A 20,697-nucleotide genomic window follows, 5' to 3' on the forward strand; every position below is an offset into this window, starting at 1 on the left:
CTCAACATCTTTCTCTAGTTTATATTCCAATCAAAACATTTGTTCAATCACCCAAACAAAAGTGGGAGTTGTGGTGGTAGTAGGATAAAATGTGAAGAAACTAGCAATGCTAACTATGTATATATATATATATATATATATATTTACTCAACTACCTATACATCTAAATATGAACCAACAACAATCTTTGATGTATGGACATGCATATGGATAACATTGAAAAGGTACAAATACTGTGAGATTGTGAGGTAGAATTAATAAACTTACCATCAATGAAAAACATAACATTTGAATCAACAGCATTCTTTAAATTCAGGTAAATACTGACTAAATGTAGTGCTTTACTATCAGCAAGATAGTGGGTCCAATGGTAAAACTTGTAGACCTTTGCCAGTTCTTTGAAGCACTTTTATTTTCTTTCTTTATTTATTTATTTATTTTTCATGAATCTGAAAGCCAATTTCACTTATGAAGTGATACGCAAGCGTTTAAAGAATGAAAGCTATATCTATTTTCCATGCTACCGTTCTACAAAACAGAACAATGCAAACGCATGTGAAATGCAAACTCCAGTGAAAACGAACCCCGGTATACATGATTTCGAAAATGCTGCGAAGGATCTGCAATTTGGAGGGAAGACCAACGAAAACTACGAGACTTTTGCAAGATGTGAATACAGTAGCATGGTATAAGGTCTTGGACCTGCATGTAATAATTTGTTGTCGTCATAAACAGTTTCAGTTTTGAAGCAATAGTCCATTTCGGATAAGGGAATGGAACAATTCCCTCTACTTCGAAAGTATCATATTGTTTGTCTCTTCAAAATTGGTATTTTTGCAGATATGATTCTATTTTCCAAACTTCGGAACAAGACGTACGTAAAAGATTAGAGAGACTGTTTGAGGTTTATGTACTTATCACGTGGTGCAATATTGTGATAGTACCATGCTTGAAGTTCAGGTACCCAATTCCCTAGTAAGCAACGTCCTAAGTTTATTGATGAATATCTAACAGGTATCTTCGAATGTGCAAACAAAACACATTGATTTATAAATGCCATATAGCAACCATTGGTTACATTCTGCTACAACATTTATTATCAAAGAATAAAGTACAAGTTATGATTGAAGGGGCCAGGCCTTAAGTCCATCGTGTGTGCACTATGAGCTCTTCCAACAGTAGTTAAGTAAATAAGTCCCTTCCGATAGCGGGGTTGAGACGTACTGGAGATATACTCAAGAAATAGCCACGGCTTACAAGAGCAGCAAGAAATTCACTGAGGGAATATCGATGTTCTATGCCTTCCAAGGTAGCGGGCACAGGAATGAATCAAAAAGAGTAATGTACAAACAAATAATGTGCGGAAACCCACTATCATCTAATAATGAGGGCAGACGTTCCTGTACTAAGTAAGATATTCACTGTGTCACCGACGTGTTAGAGGGCTATTGAAAAACTGCTGAGAGAATGAACCGGGGTTCGTTTTCACTGGAGTTTGCAAGGTCCGCAACTCACTAAGCCGTCGCTTCTCGCCAGATATTCTCGTCTGCGTTATCGATTTAACATTTCATCAGTGGATGAAATCAGAAGATGCTATAACAAGACTAAGTCTTGAAACTAAGTTCACAGGACTCAAATCAAAAGCGAAGAGCCAGGAAACTCTGGCACATACCTTGAATTTGAATTCGGATACTTCCTCTTCTGCAGTTCGTAGACGTGATTCCAATTCTCGGAGTGCTTCCATGGCGGCAGACTGATCGGCTTGACGCACAGAATTAGCATTACCTGCAGCCTGTTCGTGTCCGGCATACAAAAAACTCAAGAATTAGAACTTGCCAACTGCGACAGATTGCCAGATATTTAGAATAATGGTGGACAGGCAACAGAGAAATGATCTTGTACCTGCTGAATCGCATTGCATAGGGTGATGAATTGCTGGGCAAGCTGGATCTTGCTCTCCTCTGCTTCCTGTTGGGAGTATCGTCAAGGTTACCGTCAGTTGATTTACTAGAATCAGGAGGATCAGTTACAATCTTGAATATGGAAGAGCTTATATTTTGTTTGGACTTTGTAGCTTGCATGGAAACTAATTAACAGATACAACAGCGATGGTAACTTTTGGACGGCGCAATACCTGTAATTTGCTACGGAGACGCTGCTCTTCATCAATGTTTGGAAAGGGAGTTTTCCCTGCAGCTATCCTGTATCGCTCAAGCTCATCCTTAACTCTAGCAAACATCAGTTCGGAGCGTCTCATCTTGGTGCTTAGATCCTCAACTTGTAACCTGAGAGAGTTGTTCTCGTCCTGTAAAAACGGGCACTGTCAGTTTACATCAAGTTGATAAAACCCACTTATGGGATGGTAGCACCCTCAGCGCAGCATATAACCACTTCAAGTTCAGCACAAGCCGCACCTTGATCTTAGCATGGTGATGAATCCGTTGCTGGAGATTCTGTTGCCCTGACAGCTTTTTAACTTCCTGCTCCAATTCTCCTATCCTTTTCTGGAGTCCGGCAGTTTGTGTCTGCGTCGACGAGAGATTTAGCAAAACATTGGTCGGCACATACAAGAGAGTATTGACGAGTAGTAGAAACAACAAGATAAGTTGATACCTTGAGCTTATCGTTCTCTGCTGTGAGCGTCTCATCACGGAAACGCATTTTTTCGGCAGTGACGCGGGCAGCTACCATTTCAGCCTGCTTTCTTTGAATTTCCTCTAGCCAACTGTAAATGCAGCGAAATTGAAAATCAGTCTCATATGTATGAAGAACGAAGTTACGGGAGAATATACGTACTGAATTTGACAACAGACTAGCGCCAAGGTTATTGTCGGTGTACAAAAAGAGCAGAAAGAACATAAAAAGTTAATGGACGGCACCTGTCTCTCTCCTCAATGAGCTCATTCAGATTATTCCGCAATTTTTCCAGCTCGGCGTCTTGGACAATATTCTGTGCATGCGAGGTATGCGGAAGGTCAGAATTCGGTTACGGAACTGTACTACTAGACACATGAGATATTCAATTGCATGGACTGGAATGTAACGTACAGGTCCCTGGTTTTCGATGCTTTGCCGTCTCACAGTGGCTACGATCTCCTTAACTTGTGGATGATCTAACTGCCGACACAGTACAAAGAAAATTAGAAAATTAGAAAATTCACGATGCGTAATCGACATCAGCGCCAGCTACAGCGATGTACACGTTTCTGGGAGATTACCTTGATATTCTGGACATCCAAGTTGGTTCGGACCAATTCACGAACCACGTCGTGCATTTCGCTTTCCAACTCGGCAATTTTAGCATTCAGAGCGTACACCTGCATCAAGATATCCCAGGTTGAGGAAAGGAAAAAAAAAAAAAAAAAAAAAAAAAACTATTTTGTTGGTCTTCCAAGAAACTCCTAACTGATTCCGACAATAGATCGGAAATGATGTTACATACTTCCTTCAGACGCCCAGCAGCGAGAGATTCAAGCTCCTCAATTCGGCATCTGGCGGCATTGTCTGCATTCCTGTAGTCCATGGATGTGGCCATGCTGGGTGTTCTAGTAAGAGACTTGATTGCACCGTTTTCCATCGGTGCCTCGGGTCCTTTCGCCTGTTTGAGAAAAATAGAACTGTTGTTAGAGCTAGATCACATCACAAATTCTTGGCATGGTACTCGATACGAATGCAACAGAAGAAGATCTTCTAAAACAAAGTTAGATAAGACACCTTCAGCTGACTTCCAGTGGTCAGCTTAGCCAGTGTAAGTTGGTTAATGTGGACATTAAGTGCCTTGATCTGCGAACAGGTTGCCACCATTCTCGAGTGGTCAGGACACGTGAAGGGAACACAAATTGTTACCAACTGTAAATCCTGAGGACTGGGAAAGATCCTGTGGTGAGCATTAAAAGAAAATTGAAGACGTCAGAGACATACCTGCTTGTCCTTTTCGTTACACTGCGATTGCAAAACTTCTCGTCTTTGATGCGCCATCGCAAGCTCCGCTTCCATGAGTTTCAGTTTCCTTCACAATCGGGGGACACAAAATAATATTTTTCAGGATGGCGGAATAAAAGAACATGTGCAGTCACGTAGTTAAAACGAACGAGCAATGAGACAAACCCAAATGTCTGAAGCCAAGCCACACCTTTCCAGAGACTGCTTGGCATGTTCTGCTTGTGCAGGTAGCGAGGAACCTTGCAGCCTCGACGACCTGAGTTCTTTCTCGACCTTCTCTCGCAGTTGGCTCTGGTCCTCTACTCTTTTCTCAAGAACTTTGACCTGTAGAAAAATCAATGACAGCCACCAGTTAGCAAGCGTTATGAAGACTAGTAAATAAACAAAAAACCTTAAAAAAGAAGAGATCAGAATCTAACTTGTTGTTGGAGTGAAGAAATTCTGCTTTTCAACTGTTCCTCTGAGGCCATCGTCTCCTCAGACCTGGTCTTGTTCATCTGTGCGAACTGCACTCAGCGGCAGGAGGAAGTCATATGGTACATAAGTCACTAGTACATATGGTATATTTTCCGTGGATATCAAAGCAAACTCAGAGAATATTTGCTAAACACAGACTGATCACGGCATACTGTGACATGAATGATTATGTCTTAACACTTGTCTGAAACGACGTGAAGGCAAGTCGGGCAACTATACAATGAGAAAGAAAGAGAAAGAAAGGCAGCTATAAAGGAGGAGAGGGAAGAAGCAGAAGCAGCAGTAGTTACCTGGCGAGCATCAGAAAGGACTGCCTCCTTCTCAGCTATGATTGATTTGGCACTTTCCAGCTCGGACTTCAAAGACAATATTACGGATTCTTCTTCCTTTACTAGTGCATCACGTGCCGCGAGCTCAGATTCCAACTCTTGGAGTTTAATAATCATATTGGCGTTCTCTACAGCAGCCTCTGATGCAATTGCGTACGTAGCAATATTATCCTTCTCAATGCTTGCCACTGTTTGAAGCTTTGCAGCAAGTTGCGCCTCCAGTGAGGCAGTCTGAACTCTTAGCATTTCAAGTTCACCACTCTTCGAATCCAACTCCTTCTGCAGTTGAGATATAATCTTCGCCGCAGCCTCTGCCTCGGCAGTTCCTGACTCTTCCAAGAGGTTGATATCGAATTCAAGCCCTTTAATTAGTTCCTCTTTCTGTGTAACCTGCCTTTGAAGAATGTCCACATGTGATCGCAACTGATCTACATTGGAGAGGGCTAATTTCGCAGCCTGGGCTTCCCGTTGGTTAACGTCGAGCTCCATGTCGAGCTGTACCAGACGGTCTTGCGTTTCTTTGAGTTTTGACTCTAATGTGGACAAGGAAGCATCCCTCTCACTAACCGCTGCTAGAAGTTGGGACACAGCAGCCTCAGACATCTCAAGCTCAGTCCTAGTGTTCTCAAGATCTGTTTCATATGTATTTTGTGCTAGAAGACCTTCCAATTCTTCGACCTTCCGATTCAGACACGCTATTTCAGCTCTACAAGATTCGATGACAGACTTGACCTCTTCCTGAGTTTGAACGACTGGAAACTCAAAGAAGCTGTTGCTTATATCAGCTCTAAGTGATTCCATGTCCAAGGCCAGTGATCCCATCTCGTTTTCGCAGTGATTCTTAGTAAAATCAACTTCCTCTTTCACTAAGGCAAAGGCAGCGATACTTTCTATCGAGAGGTTCATGGACTGAACTTCTTCTTGAGGCTCGGGTTCAGAAGATTTGACCGGAGAGGAACAGTTGGTTTGATTGGATATCTTTCCGATGCAGGTATTCGCCTCGGACTCGGCTAGGGCGACATCACTGACACAATTGAGTTGGTCAGTGAACTCACCCTCTACCTCGTAGGCCACAGCCTGATCATGGTCCCTCTCGCGCTCTAGCTGATCTCTCTCTGCTCTCCATTGAGACTCAGAGTCGGTTACCCTCGCCACTAACGTCTCCAGCTCGAGCTCGAAAGCCTCTACTTGATTCCTGCGCATCACAACCTCCTCCTGAGCATCATGGATCTCCTCTTCCAACTCAGATATTCTTGTTATTGCGTCTTCTTTTTCTCTGATCGTCTTCTCCATTTCAATCTCGGTCTCCTTGTAATGGACCATAGCCTCCTCCAGTTGCAGTTTAACGGACAAAATCGTGTTGTCCCTGTCTCGGAGTTTAGACCGTAGTTTTTCACAGTCGGCGCTGGTTCTATTTAGCAACTGCTTGAGCTCGTCCACGTAGTGGTCTTTCCCAGCTTCTGGGTTCCCAATTATAGAGCTGTCCTGGTCCAAGGCGGTTTGAGCAGGGTTCTCCAGTCGGGAAATCTCTAATTGCAGCAATTCCTTGTCAGCATTCAACCTGGATCTTTCTCCTTCCCACTCATTAGTTATTGTTGCATTAGCGTCCACCAACAATTTGATCTTCTCCTCTGCGCCAGCCAATGCGGCCCGAGCTTTCGCTAATTCGACTTCGTCTGCGTCGGAAGAAACATCCTTCACTGCCCTAGTGATTGAGTCGACCTTCTCAGAGCGAGTTTTTGATGGGACGGTTAGAGCGTCATCTCTTTCACCTACAACAACTAGGAGGCTGGCATGAAGAGCTTCTTTCTCTTCTAGTACAGCCAAACACCGAGCTTGTTCCTGCTCCAAGTTCGCTTTAATTATCTCTAAGTCAGTTGCAAGCCTATCTCTCTCATTCCTCAAGCTCTGTTCTGAGACTGAGAATTCATGCATCACTACTGTCAGGGCATCCAACTTCTCTTGAACCTGCAAACGGTTAGCTCCTGCTTCCTCCAATCGAATCTGAAGGAGACGAAATTCTGCCTCCATATCAGCTTTGGACTTGTTCAAATGATCAATTGTCTCGGTCATTTTAGCAATGTTCTCCTCATCCGTCTGAATTCTAGAATTCGCAGCAGCCAGTTCTTCGCAAAAGGTTCGGGACTCTATCGTTAGTGCAGAGTTGACTTGAGATGCATTCATCAAGTCAAACTGCACTCGTTCGAGGTCCTTCCGAGCAATTTCCAGGTTCTCTTCCCTGTCGGTCAGTTGCAAGAGCAGATCTGCGACCTTAACTTCGATAGATTGAACTTCAGCCTCCAAATCCTGCTTGGCTGAACTCAAACCATCTATTTCCGCCTGCATGGAAGTGATTCTGTCGTCTGTCTCAATACACGTCGCCTGGACAAGCTGTAGTCTCTCGCTGATGGCTGATTGCATGTTTTTGGTGGAGACGTTCAAATTCAGACTATCTCGTTCTCTCTTGAGTTCCAGGACCTCAGATTGAAGCTGGAGCACGTCTTCATCACTCATACTCCTGGAGGTATACAACTCTTCAATTTCCATGATCAAAGATTGCTCTTTGACTTCGTATTCGACGATTCTCTCCTCGATAACCGCGATCTTCTCCTTCATGGCGGATTGTGCCTCCTCTGCTTCACACAACCTAGAGGCTGCCACATGTGCATCCTGCGTCATAGTATCAATACGGGATTGAAGAACATCCTTCTCTTCAGCAAGTTTCTGCAAGGCCGCATCTGCCAGCTCAACACGAGCCTGGGATTCTTGAAGAAGTGACTCCATTGTAACCAAATCAGTTTGAAGGGTTTGCTTCTCTGCTGAAAGTTGTTCTAGAGCCGCGTCTAACTGAATAATACGAGTATGGGCCTCCTGAAGAACTAATGCTTGAGATTCTAATTCGATTCGCATAGCCTCTTTCTCCTCTGCAAGTTTCTCTGATGCTTTGTCTGATTGCGTGACGCTAATGCGGGATTCTTCGAGAGAAGATTCTGTAGTCTTCAACTGTGTTTGAAGCGTGTCCAATTCTTGACGAAGGCGGGCCAGCTCTGCATTGTTTTCATCAGACGTAGTGGACAATTTATTCACTCTTTCGTTAAGCTCAACGATTTCCTTTTCTTTCTCCTCGCTGAGTGATTTGGATGTTTTAACTGACTCGGAGAGCTGTTTCTCGACTCCTGCCAGAGATCTCTCCTTAGCTTCGTTCTCGTCTTGCAAAGTTTTAAGCTTTCTTTCCAGCTCGACAACCTCATCATCCTTTTTCTGGATGCTCATGCAAGACATGCGCTCGGTCTCCTGTTTCAGCGAGGCAATATTCTCGTCCTTCTCCTTGATTAGAGTATCTGAGGCTTCAACTGTGTGTAGAAGCTTGGACTCAATTTCTTGCAGAAGCACTTGCTTCGTATGCAGTTCTGCTTGGAGATTCAGAATTTCCTTTTTGCTCTCACATAGCTCTTCCTCCTTCTTGACGCTCAAACTAGAGAGTGCTTCTCTTTGTTCAGCAAGGTCAGCGATTTGTAGAACTCTCTCCTGATTAGTTGCCTCTAAAGCCCTCAATGACTCGAGATGTTCACTTTCTGCCTGCTTCATCAAGGCCTCCTTCTGTTGTAATTCAGATTTTAGCTGCTCTAGCTCCACTTCGTGGGAGCCAAGCTTTTCTTCATTTGAAATACTCATGCACGATATCTTCTCGTAGTCCTCACGAAGAGCCGCTATTTCAGCGATCCTCTCGACAAGCTGCTAAGACGAACAACAGCACACAGATTAAACTCCTAACCGGCAGTTATGGAATTATCATACCCACTCCAGAGGAAGTTAACCTACCTCGCTGCTCAGCTTATCCGACCGGTCCTGCGACTCAACCAACTTCAATCTGATAGAACTAATATCAGCTTCAAGATTCAGTTTCTCTTTCTCCAAGCTGGTGAAGGCGCTTTGAAGGATCATCTTCTCTGTTTCCCACTCTTCTTTAATGACTGCAAGGCTCGCTTGCGCTGTAGTGGCTTCACCTAGTTTGTCCTCAGCCTCCTTTAACTTAGCCAATGTCACTTTTAGCTCTTCCTCAAGGATATTCATAGCTGAGGAGGAATCAGACGCTTCGTTCTCAGCCTTCGTTGCCAGTAGCATGAGCTGTTCCTTCTCACTAGCAACTGCTTCTAAAGCCGACTGAAGCCTGGACATCTCGCCTTCTAGAGATGATACAGTTTTGTCCCTCACATCAACAAGTTTCTCGGATTGCTCTAGAGTATTGGACAGTTGAGCGACTTTTCCTTCGGATTCTCTCAGTAAAGACTGATCCAGCTCCTGAGCTTGACGTAATTGCAAGAGCAACATCTCTTTATCTTTAATAACAAGTTCCATTTCCTTGAGTTCTGTTCGGGCAATTCTTCCTGACAAATCCTTGGCTTCCATTGATTTCACAAGCCAGAGAATAAGAACAGACATCACCATGGCGTTCTTCTCAAACTGGAGTAACTTTGACCTGGAAGAATCCAGCTCACCCTGCAGAACCTCCATAGCTTCAACAGCTTGCATACTAAGCCGATGAACCTTCTGAGGGGTTTCTTGAGCCTGAGCTGTAGCCATAGCAAAGGCCGTTTCACTCAGCACTCTTACTCTGCCCTCGGCGTCCTTGGCTAGTTCTTGAGCATGCTGCAACTGTAATTTAAGTTGATCAACAGCTTTCTTTTTTTCAATATTCCTGGAGTGCGTCATGCTATCCCGGCTGGACCTAGCTGAGGGAGGTAAGTAGTCGTTAAAAATCTGCTCCATTTCAAAGGAAGCTTCATTTAGAGCTTGATCTCCTTCAGCAAGATAATCTATGAGCTTCACAGTGGCACCCTGCCATTCCTTACGCAGGGCTTCAATCTCAATGTCTTTGACTTTCAGCATAGACTCGTAGTTCTCCATTACCAGTTGCTTCTCACCTTTGACGTCACTCAGCATCATCCTCATACTGTCGAGCTGAGCTGTGAGCCCTGTCACCGACTTTCTTGCAGAAGCGAGCTCCATATTTGTTTGCTCAGCTTCAGCTCTTAAGACCCAAAGTTCTTCTTGCATGGATGTGATGGTTTGGGCAGTCTCAGATTCTGCCTGACACCGGGTCAAGTCTCTGTCACACTCTTCTACCTTGAGCTTGAGATTTTCTGCATGGGCAATTCCTAGCTCTTTCTTCGCATTCTCGAGTTTCTGCTCTAGAATCAACCTCTTTTCTTCAGCAGCCTCGCTTCTCTCCTCCAGTTCAGCATACTCATGTTCAAGTTCACGAATCTCCTGGACTTTCGTCAATTCATTTTCTAAGCGATCTATTTTCTTCCTTAGAATACGTTCTCTCTCCTCCCTCCTCTTCAACCTCGACACAACTTTGGTGTATTCGGATTGCAGTACATCGAACTCCTGGATAGTGTAGATATGCTGGGTCTCCAGGGCTTCCACCAGGGACCTCTCCTGATCAGGGAGCTCCCTCGGACGAGAAACGGTGTCGAAGGAAGTTATCTCTCTCACCGCAGCTGCGGCCTTCAAACTGGAGACCATCTCTTCAGACTCTTGCAACTGCTGCGTGAGCTTGGCGATCTTCTCCTCCAGTTCCGGGCGATGGGAGCTCTCCTCGTCTAAGGTAGCAAGCCTCTCCTCCAGATCCTTTTTATGGGTCCGTTCTTCGTCAAGGACTGCCTCGAGGGACTCAAGCTCCAACTGTAATTGCATCACTTCTTCGGCATGTCGCATCTCGATTTCCTGGGCTTTCTGGAGTCGTTCTGCTGAGCCATCTTCAGTTCGAACACTGTTTAAAGCATTGCTAGAGTCATTCTGGACAGAGACCCCGCAAGATTTCCGCTGTTCTTCATTAACCGAAAGCTTCTGAATCATCATCATCGCGTCGTCGAGTTGAGATCTAAGTTCGATCTCCTTCATGCGAAACATGACAGCCATTTCTTGAATATTTGTCAATGATTGGCTTTGTTGCACTGCCATTTCCTCCGTCTCCAGCCTTATTTGCTTTACAGCTGCTGCATACTGGTGCACCAAACAACGTCATCAGTAAATATTTGAACCCATTTGACACGCTTCGCTGTCGGATGTGTTTACTTTCTCAAAGGATTTGGATCACGTTATCCTAGAAGTACCTGGGCACCCACAAGAGCCGCTTCTTTACTTTGAAGTTTCTTGGTAAGGACCCGGGCAGCTTCAAACGCCTCCTTCATAGCCTGTAAAACAAAATGGTATTTCAACCCGCAACTTGAGGCTCATCAAGAGATTAGAGAGTATAAGAAATACGTGAGACATATCAACCCAGGAATTATCAAGATTGGAAAGAAGGTTTAGCACCTCAAGCTCTGACTTTAGATTTCTGGACTCTTGCATCGAGTCCTGCAACTGATGCTCAAGCCGCTCAAGCGTACTCTCCTGCATTTTGGTCTTCTCTTCAGTCTGAATATGCATTAAAACATCGCAAAAGGTTAATATCGAAGGCTTAGACAGTTGATGCGAAATGAATAAATATGTAAGACGGTGAGTGAATGCGTACTTGTTCCAATTGAAGCTTCATGTCAGCAATCAACTCAAGGTGTTTAAGATTCTCCAACTCAAGAGCTTTCATGTTGGGCACTTCTGCACTATCAGTCTTGGAAGCAAGTTCTGACTTCAGCTTCTCAACAAGCTCTTGTAGTTCATCCACTTGCCTGGAACACATGAGGACACAGCGTGCATATCAGCATCAGGTACACCAAGTGACACACATACAATTCAAGTAGGCTAAAGGATTTGGACAACAAAGTCTCCGGAAGATGCTTTACCTTCCCATCTTGGAGTAACTCTCCAGAGAAGAACTTAAGTTGCTCCGGAGTTCCTCCACTTCAGATCGATAATTGTCAGCCTGCAGAAAGAACAAAGACGTGCGTAAGAACAAAAGAGCGTAGTGTACAAACCGATACCTGACAGCGAAGGCGAGGGAAATTCCCATGGATTCATGAAAGATGACAGATTTATACCTCAATTCGTAGAAGCTCGTTCTCACGAACGGTTGCAGCAAGCTCTGGTGCAAGAGCTTTTTTCTGGGAAGCGAAAGAGAGATATGAGTTAGTTCGCCGCTTGTTTAACAGGTCAAGATATCGCAAGGACTTGGACAAAATTGTTAGTTCAAAAAAGTTAGGGAAAAAACAGACCTGAGGAGTGGTGAGAGGGACCAGTCCTTGGTCCACAGCAATCTTCCCATCGAGCACCTCTAGAAGTTGGTCTCGGAGGTTAGAAATTTCCTCCAACATAATCTCTTTCTCTCCACCTTCGTGGAACTCCTGTAAGCTGCATACACAAGGGTAGAAGAATTATGAGTTTCGATGAATTCCAAGTCGGGCCACAGGCTCAAGCTGAGAATGGAACATTCTCTTGTATAGTCAAAAAACACAAGATTACCTGTGAAATTGGTCTAGAAGACGGATGTTCTCCATGGCGAATCTAGTCAGCTCAGGATTGCGATCCACCTTCTCCCGCATCAGTTGAAGCTCTTCCATCAACATTTTTCCCTCCTCCGCAAGGTATGAGTCCACGGAGAGTAACCCCTGTGACAGAGTCTCAAGTCTGCGAATTTTGTCCTCCCTAAATCGTAAAATCATTTTGCTACTCTGCGTATCGGCCTCTCTCTGATGCACCAGCCGGTTGAGTTGTTCAATTTCCGCTGCCAAGCGTTTCGTGGTAACATCAGCTGCTTGCTCACGCCGCAAGGCCCCGGCAACAACAGCTTCCATCTGTCTTAACTGGATGGAAGAATCCGAATGTATTTAGTATGTAAAACATACAGATTCGAAAGTGTTAAAACATCAATTAAGACCTTAAAAACTGTGATCCTTTGTACCTTTCTGCTGGATACTTGCGGGCTGCCAAAAAATCGGTGAGCATCTCCCCAGGAGTCAAATGAGCTTCGAACAGGGTTGAAGTCATCTTGTGAAAGAGGAACCCTTGAAATACTTTGACGACGGAGACGATCCAATTCTTCCTGAAGTACAAGTCGTCAAAGATCAGTCACAGATGACACAGTCAGAATTGGGCATATCTGGGCAACATATGGCACAGCACTGAGGGAGAAGACTATATCCAGAGCACCTTCATCTGTTGAATCTGAGCACGCAGTGCTTTCACATCCCCCGAGGCATCTTCATTGATCACAGCCTGTAGTCAAGGCAGGGGTCATTTCGGGCACAGAAAACGCATGTTTAAACGATCAACACATTTGCCAGAAACAGCGAGGAGTTCAACGGGAGGGAGTTTAAGTTGAGGTGAAAACCGTATTGCGGATGAGCTTGGCGCGCTGGGCGAATTTAAGAGTACTCAAGGTTTCAAGAGCGTTGCTGCAAGTCCAAACAGCATGTCAGATGGAAATCATGGATATTCACTGCGTAGGACATAGGAGGTGTATCTTACATCAAAGGAATACAGAATCATCGACACGTCGCAATCTGAAACTTGGGAGACTAACCAGCTGGAAGGACTGATGGTAGCAATGATGGTAGTTTTCGAGTTTCCTCCGAGAGAATCCTGCACAGTGATACACATCCAATTCCCTCAATAAAATGCTGGCAATTCGGCAGACAGCTCGCGAAGACCTATTCTCATTGACTCGACTCCACCGGGGCATGTTGAGGACAATTAAGGTGACCTTACATCTGACGATATACCAGCGTAAGATCATCTAGGAATATCTTACCTGGAGAAGGAAAGTGAGCTTCGAATCTCGATAAGGAACATGGCGTTGTTTGCCGTTGGCGACATCGACTAGAATCATGATGACCAATCTGCGTAGGAGATGTGGAGGTGAATATTAGCATCGAGTACCAAGAGATCAAACAAGGATGTCGAGCAGTTACAAACGTTCTCAAGTCAGTTCTCCCCTGGCGACACAATCATGAAACCTACCCAAGAGTAGAAAGAGATTTGTTGATGTTCGCAGCTTCTTTCAGACGTTCACCTTCGGCTCCGGAGGTTTTCTGCCTGGGAACATGCATTCCCTACGTGTGAGTGATTGACGGAACGACTTCAAGCGTGAAGGTAACGCGAATCAAACTAATTATACACCATCGCAACGTTGACGAGACTTGAATTGATTATAAAAACATGCTCACCTTTCAGATCCTGCAAGATCAACGAGATTCAGTCTCCCAAATCGGATGTTGGTCATTGAATCGCGTTCCCATCTGCTTTCGATGATGCATGTGAATACGCTGTGAGAGCGGCTGGACTCTCTGTTCATGTTCGTAGCTGCCACTTTCCTATTGGCCGATCCCTGTAAACCGCCAACGATGGTCATCATAGTCACCACTTGCATTGTGCCCAAGAAGGCATTCATCACACTGTCAACAGATCAAGACAGCAAGATTTCCGAGGGAGGTAGCAGGACTCACCTGACAAAGCAATTGAATGACGTCTTGAACACAGTGGACTTCGACTTCTGTCAAATTCTCCACATAGACTCCTTTCCGTACATCCTCTCGCATCTGCATGAGAGCACCGAAATGTTGTATTCAGAGCAATTCCACGCCACCAATTACAATGACATCACGGATCAGACAGGTTGCGGAATCTGTACCTGCAAGTTTGTGGACGTAGGTTCCAGCAAATCAGTAATTTGCTCATTGTATATTTCAAGGAAGGAGCATTTGGTCATAAATTTCAGGTTCTCGTCCTTGCGCTGTTCCTCTTCCTGCGGAGCCAATCGATTACAAATTCAAATCTAAGTACCTCACACGATCCACACGCGAATTGCAATTTTAACTTTTCCAGTTATTCCACACCCCACATTCAGGAGTTCGCCCATGGGAAAACAGAATTGACGGTGCAGTGAAAATTCAATGTATCCACAAGGATGTATACCAATTTAATCCTTGAGAAGAGGTACTCGAAAACACGCGGAGTCATGCCCCTATTATCACTTGGTCTATCGCTGATATGGTCAATGTCTCCAAGCATAGTATGCGTCTTACCACTTCCAGTCTGACAAAATCATAACAGCTACCAATCAGCTCATAGCCATACGACAAGACGTTATGATACCAGCGCACAACAGCAGGAAACGAGCAATCATTGCCATGTGAAGCGATACAAGTCCTTGAGAAATCTGTGCGAAGTTTCAGAAGGTTGCAGGGTCGACCTGGCCATATGCGAACATGCAGCTATTGTAACCTGCCATGCAATTCTCCACCATTGGTAATCCCGCAACATTGAACAGTTTCTCCTGTAAATATTTCAACATGTATGTCAGAGCAATCCGATGGCAAGTCTTTCCGTAGTTGACACCACTCACCAAAATGAAATCATTCAAATACAACAATGGGAATAGGTTGACGACGTTTGCTTGTTTAGCACAGAAGGGTTGTGAGCATGCGGACCTGAGTGATAATTTCACCAGCCACGTGGTCAAATGTGAAACGAGTTTCAGGTTGCCCCAACCAGGTGATTTGGTGAGGACCCTCTTGCCTTAGGCATTTACTGAAGCCTTGAGAGGCCATTTCAGAGGCACTGATGGGGCGAGTTCTGATTAAGACCTGTGGAAACCAACTTCAACGTGAGGATTGCGAGAAAGAAAGGTGTAAAGAAAGAGGATCTCCAGCGCAATTAAGGAGTTGCAATGATTCTCGAAAACAAAGGCTCCCCATGAAACTGAAAATACAGTGGCCAAGACTCGCAAGACCGCCTCTATAAGGCTTGGAGTAAAAGCAGAATCAAAGTGGGCAACAAAACTACCAGTGACCACCAAACATTTCAAATCATTCACGGCACGCGAATTGATAGAAGGGCTTCACACAGTACAATCATGTAACAGCTGGGAGGTTTCGTGAAAAAGTGTGAAAAGGAACTGCGTGATCACCTGCACATTGTGATCGTGCCAGAACGTAGGGTCCTCTTCAAGATCGAAATGTTGCTCAGCTGTTGTTTGACTGACACTTCTGCCGCCGGAAGGAAGAGGTACGAGCGCACGGGAGGTCGAAGTACCTGCCACTGCAGATCCTTGGGCACCTCCGTATTTCAAAGTCCGGGTCACACTCTTGGCAGGAGTGGCGGAAGTGTTCTGACTCGGCACCGGACGAGAGGATATTGGCTCACAATCAGAGCCATGTTTGTTTCCGCGGTCAGTCACATTCCTGTACGCACGAGGAGTGTGAGAATTACCGTTCTCCGCACAATGTTTAGTGACCCCGTGTAGCTCTGCTTGTCCCTTGCTACATAGAGGCACTGCAGCGTGAGATGTCTCACTCAAGGGCATCTCGATCCCTGGCTCGGTCGAGCTGCTATCTAAAGCCCTGGTGACAGATTGACTTTTTGCAGGAGATGGATGACGGATATGCGATTTCTTGAATTTTCCATGACCTTGCTTCTCCGGAGTCCCATTTCCCCCATCAACGTTCTCCATCAAGGGGAATAAGCACTGGCCACTTCTCTTCTTCGCTTTCGGCGTTGTAGCATCCATCTTCCCTGAGGGCGTCAGGACATCGACAATATTCTCATCAGACGACATGAGAGGGACACGACCACCCTCCGCTATGGAGCTCAAAGGTTTCCGCGTAGGCGTGAGATCCCCCGAACTAACAACATTGGCGTCAATATTCTCCTGGGAGGGCTTTCTCGGAGAACCACGCACCAAACTGCGCAAGGGGGACGTTCCCCTTCCCATCACCACCTTCCTACCGTCCTCCCACTACGCACTACGCAAGCAACACCCTCTCCTTCACGCACCCTCACCTCCAAACCATCTACAACAATCCCCGTCTTCATCTGCCAGTACACCAAGTTACGTCTCTCCAAAATCTGTCGGAAAACTCTTCCCGCTCTCGACCTCTCTCAACTTCTAAAACTCTACTCCAGCATGCGGACACTCCCCGTCGACCGTCGCCCGCAGCAGATCGACTTGGTTTCTGTTTCCGCCTCGTCCTCCACGGCAGCACACTCAGCCCTCACCCGCTACCTACTACGCTACGATCCCGCTACACAAAAACTCTCCGAGAAACAGAAGCAGCACCCGTTCTTGAACGAGCGGCAAGAACAAAGTCCGAAAGGTGAGCCCAGGCTGTGGCAAAGGCGGGCTGGCGTCATCTCCGACCGTTGCAAATTTGAACTATCATCTTTTTCGCGGCAGTCTCACGACTGGTCCTCCCCAAATTTCAAATTTCGACCGAAATGTTGTCAGAACATGCACATCTCATCTGGCATTCAAGACAAAGTCTTTACAGAAAAGCCCTTTACAGTATAATCTAGGCTCATCAGAGACTGAGATTATCCTCACTTTCTGATCATTTAACACCGCATATCTACGTATTTTCTTAACTGTGGTAACCAGTGATCGGATCTATATCAATCTTACTGAAAACGAAGATATCATTGTTATCTGAGGTAAATCGTAGTCCCTATTACTTACAGGTGCACGGTATTAGTACCTCGACGCGTGTAGTATATTGTTATTGTAGTTGTATTGCTGGTGGGTCCGGTTAGGTTCTCTGCTTTCTGGAGTCGCTCGACATTCATGGGCACGTATGGGCACGTTTGGGAACGATTGGGCACGTCATGGGATCCTTTTGGTTGAATGAAGTTTCGTGGAATCTGCGGCGGGGGCCTTCTTATCATCAGAGCAGCATATCGGAACCGTCAAAAAATTGGCATCGTTCGGTGCTTAAATCGACTGGAACATGTCCATTTCAAACTTCTTCGTATTAACCCCGTAAACTGATTAATATTGAGATAAGAACAAAATAAATAAGAAATAAAAATAAAAAATAAAAATCACGAATTATTATTCTTATTCTGTATTTGAATAAGTACATTGATTATATTGTGAGGTCGGAGACATCTTTGCACTTAATTGCCTCCTTAATGTATGTGTGTATGTATGTATGTATACTTGTATATGTGTATATGTATAAAAGCCTTTTCTATATGAAAATTAAAGCAAGGGACTTGGTATTGAAAGCTTGAGAAAAACTATAGATTTGTGATTCATTTTTAGTTAAAGAGACAGTTTAACATAATTCATTTTTTTTGTGCTGTCAAAAGCCATGAATTATCAGGACATGTTATATATTTGTTCTATTAAAATTGATAATCTAAAAATGAAGGAAAATAAATTGATAAAAATTGAAGGGCATAATATAAACATTCTTATGTAGTACTGAAGCAAAAGATGCCACTCAAATTACGATTTTTTTCAAAATACAAATTGAGCTTCCAATTAATCATTTCTACAAATGTATTATTGTCTTATATATCTATTAAAGTAAGAAAATTTGTAGTTTTGTAATTTAAAATAGGAATCCTTTCATTTGTTTTTTTAACATTGAACATCAATTAATAAACTGTTGGCGGCATTAAATGTTTGTTTCAAGTTGTTTTATGTTACAATAGATGAAATCTATGTGTACATTCATGTATGCACATATATATATATATATATATATATATGTTTGTTTGTTCATCATCGAATAGAATTTTTCAGTACATAAATTTTTTACATGCAACAAATCTCTTGAATGTAGTATTTTTTACTTTCAGTGGATTCAAATGTAAAATATGAACTAAAATTGCATACATTGAAGAAAAAAAAGAAAATGCAAGAGTCTTTGTTATTGGCTAAACTAGGTTTTGAATTATTTGGTACATCCCGAATCATGTAATTGCTGAAGATTTTGTAACCCATCTATCAACACAAAAACAATGTTACTGTAATTTGAATGGGTAGTTTTTCAACATAATTGAAAAGTAACAAATTTGATGTAGTTTTTTTTTAAAAAAAAAACTGTAACTAAATGTATAATATACATAGCATCACCTTTTTCCTTTTCATTTTTCAAAGATTATAAGATTTTTTAAAAAGGATATCGAGTAAGAAATTTTCTTCCAAACTATCATTTAATGCAACACTTTTGTACCGATATAACACCCCCATATCATACAAAGGCAAATAATATAATCCTTGCCAAATACTACGACAGGTAATGGAACCGAGAATTAACTTCTACATTCCATACAAAAGAAACAAGAAATAAGATAAAACCATGTTCTTCAAAAGAATTTATGGTGAGTGCTTGTGCAGGTTTCACTGCTCCATTCACCTCCTTTAATGTCTCGTAGTGGGAGTAAGTATCTTTCAAAACCATCCAGGTTGAGATTTTCGTTGACGCAATTAGAGTTTTTTTAACTAATCAAGGGAGTCATACAGTAGTAGGCTTGCTCTACTACTCTTCCTCTCCTTTGCATTGTCTTCGTATGGAATTTAGTCCATGGCGTTGTGGCAAGCATCGTCATCCTCTCGAATCCTCGACCAGTGTTGGATCTAGACCTACACGTTGTATCGTCCCTGTCTCGTGGGATTTGCTGTTCTGCACGTAGTGTGTCGGGGAGATTCTCCTTCGAAGTCTCACAATCATCCGCTGCCTGCAGGCTGTCTTGTACCTCCTCCCCGAAACCGTCGTCAACAACGTCCATGTCCATGAATCCTGGTTGATAACCCTTGTTGCTGTGTTGCTCATCGAAGCAATCTCCTGGTAGTTTTATAATATTTTCAGAAGTATAACCTGTTCGAACACTATGTGTGCTGCCTAATAGATGAATAGCGCAAAATCGAGGAACAGCTAGGTTTTGTAAGTCACTGGGCAGACGAGCTGCCAAGGGGATGGGGTTTAGGAAGAAGTCAATTACGATGATCGATCGTCATTGTTAGAAGGTGTGATTATCTTGACCGAGTGTATAAGTCAGGGTTCAGAGTCTTGAGTCAACAAGCATCCATCGTTTAATTACCTTCATCACAGCTGCGGATAGCCATTGTGAGGATTTGAGCTGCTAATGCCCAGAGGTGAGTTGTGCAGACTTAGACACTCAGAAACTCTACCTCCGCTAATACCTTCAAATTTCGAAACATTTGTCAATTTACGCTGCTAATCGGGTCTGGAGGGTAGTAGCCATGGCCAGCTCCTCGGCATGCATCCATGGAGTGACTTGTGGGAAAAGAATATCGAGATGCGTTGGAAATTGCTTCACATGGCGGGTTTCATGTGAGGTAGCCGCTGCTATGTCAGCTAGCACAATTACGAAAATACAATTCCCTCAAACCAATTCTGCTGTCAACTACAAATTCAAGTTAAGAAGCACTGTTTCTCAAAGTAGCGACACTGTTAAACAGTACATTAGGTTCCTTATAAAATTGTAGAGATCAAGAACAAATGTTGCAAGTGTAGCAGTGTTCAGGACACACCAAGTGCTACCGATGCAGCGACAAGATTCGTTCATGTCACGTGTAATTGGCTAGTAGGTTGCTAACCTAAAGTAGACATGCATGTGCGCTGGTTGTCTGAGCACATGGTTCTAAGGGAGCGTTTCGGTTGTAGAAGGTTTGGTTACATTGTAAGAACGCTTCTAGAGATGACAGAGTAGAGCATTTTTTTAGCGGGTGAGAATACACTTGAAAATGTAGGTCGTGGTTGCTGACAGGGAGATTGATGAATGTTTTAGGCTAAAAAGTTCGCAGGGGTTCCGGACTTAAGTACAGTTATTCACTCATCTTTGCCGGTTTACTGTTTCTAGTAAGCGCCGGTTTTTTGAGTGGTGAGGTGTGTTCTCTCTTCTAACGTAACGTTTACAAAAACGGATACGACTGAATTTTCTTCCGGTGAGGGAGTAGTTCTAAGGACGGTTGATGACACAGAATACTGACATCGGTTGAATGTGACACATGCAATTCGGGGACTGGCTAATTTCATCTGCTTGCTCCATTGGATGACACAGTCTACACGATCCTCACAGTCAGTATTAATGCTGCTTACGCAAGAGTAGTGTGCCTACGTCAGCGTCGAACCTGACAGCGCGCTTTTAAGATTTCCGTCCTGAGTTAATTCGCTTCCAGAAAAGAGAGAGCATTGGATATAGGCCCAATTCACATTTAGATTGTGATGAATGGAATTATTAGATATAGCTAGTTTAG

General features: G+C 43.9%; 1 protein-coding gene across 2 annotated transcripts; it reads right to left on the bottom strand.

Annotated features, from left to right (window-relative positions):
- Positions 1 to 1,042: 1,042 nt before the first annotated feature.
- LOC112282042 (uncharacterized) lies at positions 1,043 to 16,404 on the bottom strand. Of its 2 annotated transcripts, none has more exons than XR_002969743.3 (36): positions 15,601 to 16,404; positions 15,122 to 15,277; positions 14,884 to 14,967; positions 14,607 to 14,726; positions 14,323 to 14,436; positions 14,138 to 14,230; positions 13,859 to 14,019; positions 13,653 to 13,727; positions 13,444 to 13,531; positions 13,216 to 13,274; positions 13,024 to 13,087; positions 12,843 to 12,908; positions 12,595 to 12,735; positions 12,156 to 12,496; positions 11,909 to 12,044; positions 11,735 to 11,797; positions 11,540 to 11,619; positions 11,272 to 11,425; positions 11,073 to 11,174; positions 10,871 to 10,951; positions 8,571 to 10,760; positions 4,710 to 8,483; positions 4,362 to 4,448; positions 4,133 to 4,266; positions 3,922 to 4,009; positions 3,715 to 3,783; positions 3,443 to 3,598; positions 3,219 to 3,317; positions 3,049 to 3,113; positions 2,880 to 2,950; positions 2,614 to 2,725; positions 2,415 to 2,525; positions 2,135 to 2,305; positions 1,903 to 1,968; positions 1,673 to 1,792; positions 1,043 to 1,546 (listed from the first exon to the last, which is right to left on the bottom strand). XR_002969743.3 is itself a non-coding variant. In XM_024519169.3 (36 exons), exons 1-36 carry the CDS (start codon positions 16,402 to 16,404, stop codon positions 1,427 to 1,429), a joined length of 10,419 nt encoding a protein of 3,472 aa, XP_024374937.1. In that variant the 3' UTR covers positions 1,043 to 1,426. The 2 variants fall into 2 exon arrangements, 1 of the variants encoding a protein (XP_024374937.1); XM_024519169.3 differs by having other exon boundaries at positions 3,049 to 3,117.
- Positions 16,405 to 20,697: the final 4,293 nt, after the last annotated feature.

Source organism: Physcomitrium patens, chromosome 5, assembly GCF_059467195.1.
Source record: "Physcomitrium patens ecotype Gransden chromosome 5, ASM5946719v1, whole genome shotgun sequence".
Classification (NCBI taxonomy): domain Eukaryota; kingdom Viridiplantae; phylum Streptophyta; class Bryopsida; order Funariales; family Funariaceae; genus Physcomitrium; species Physcomitrium patens.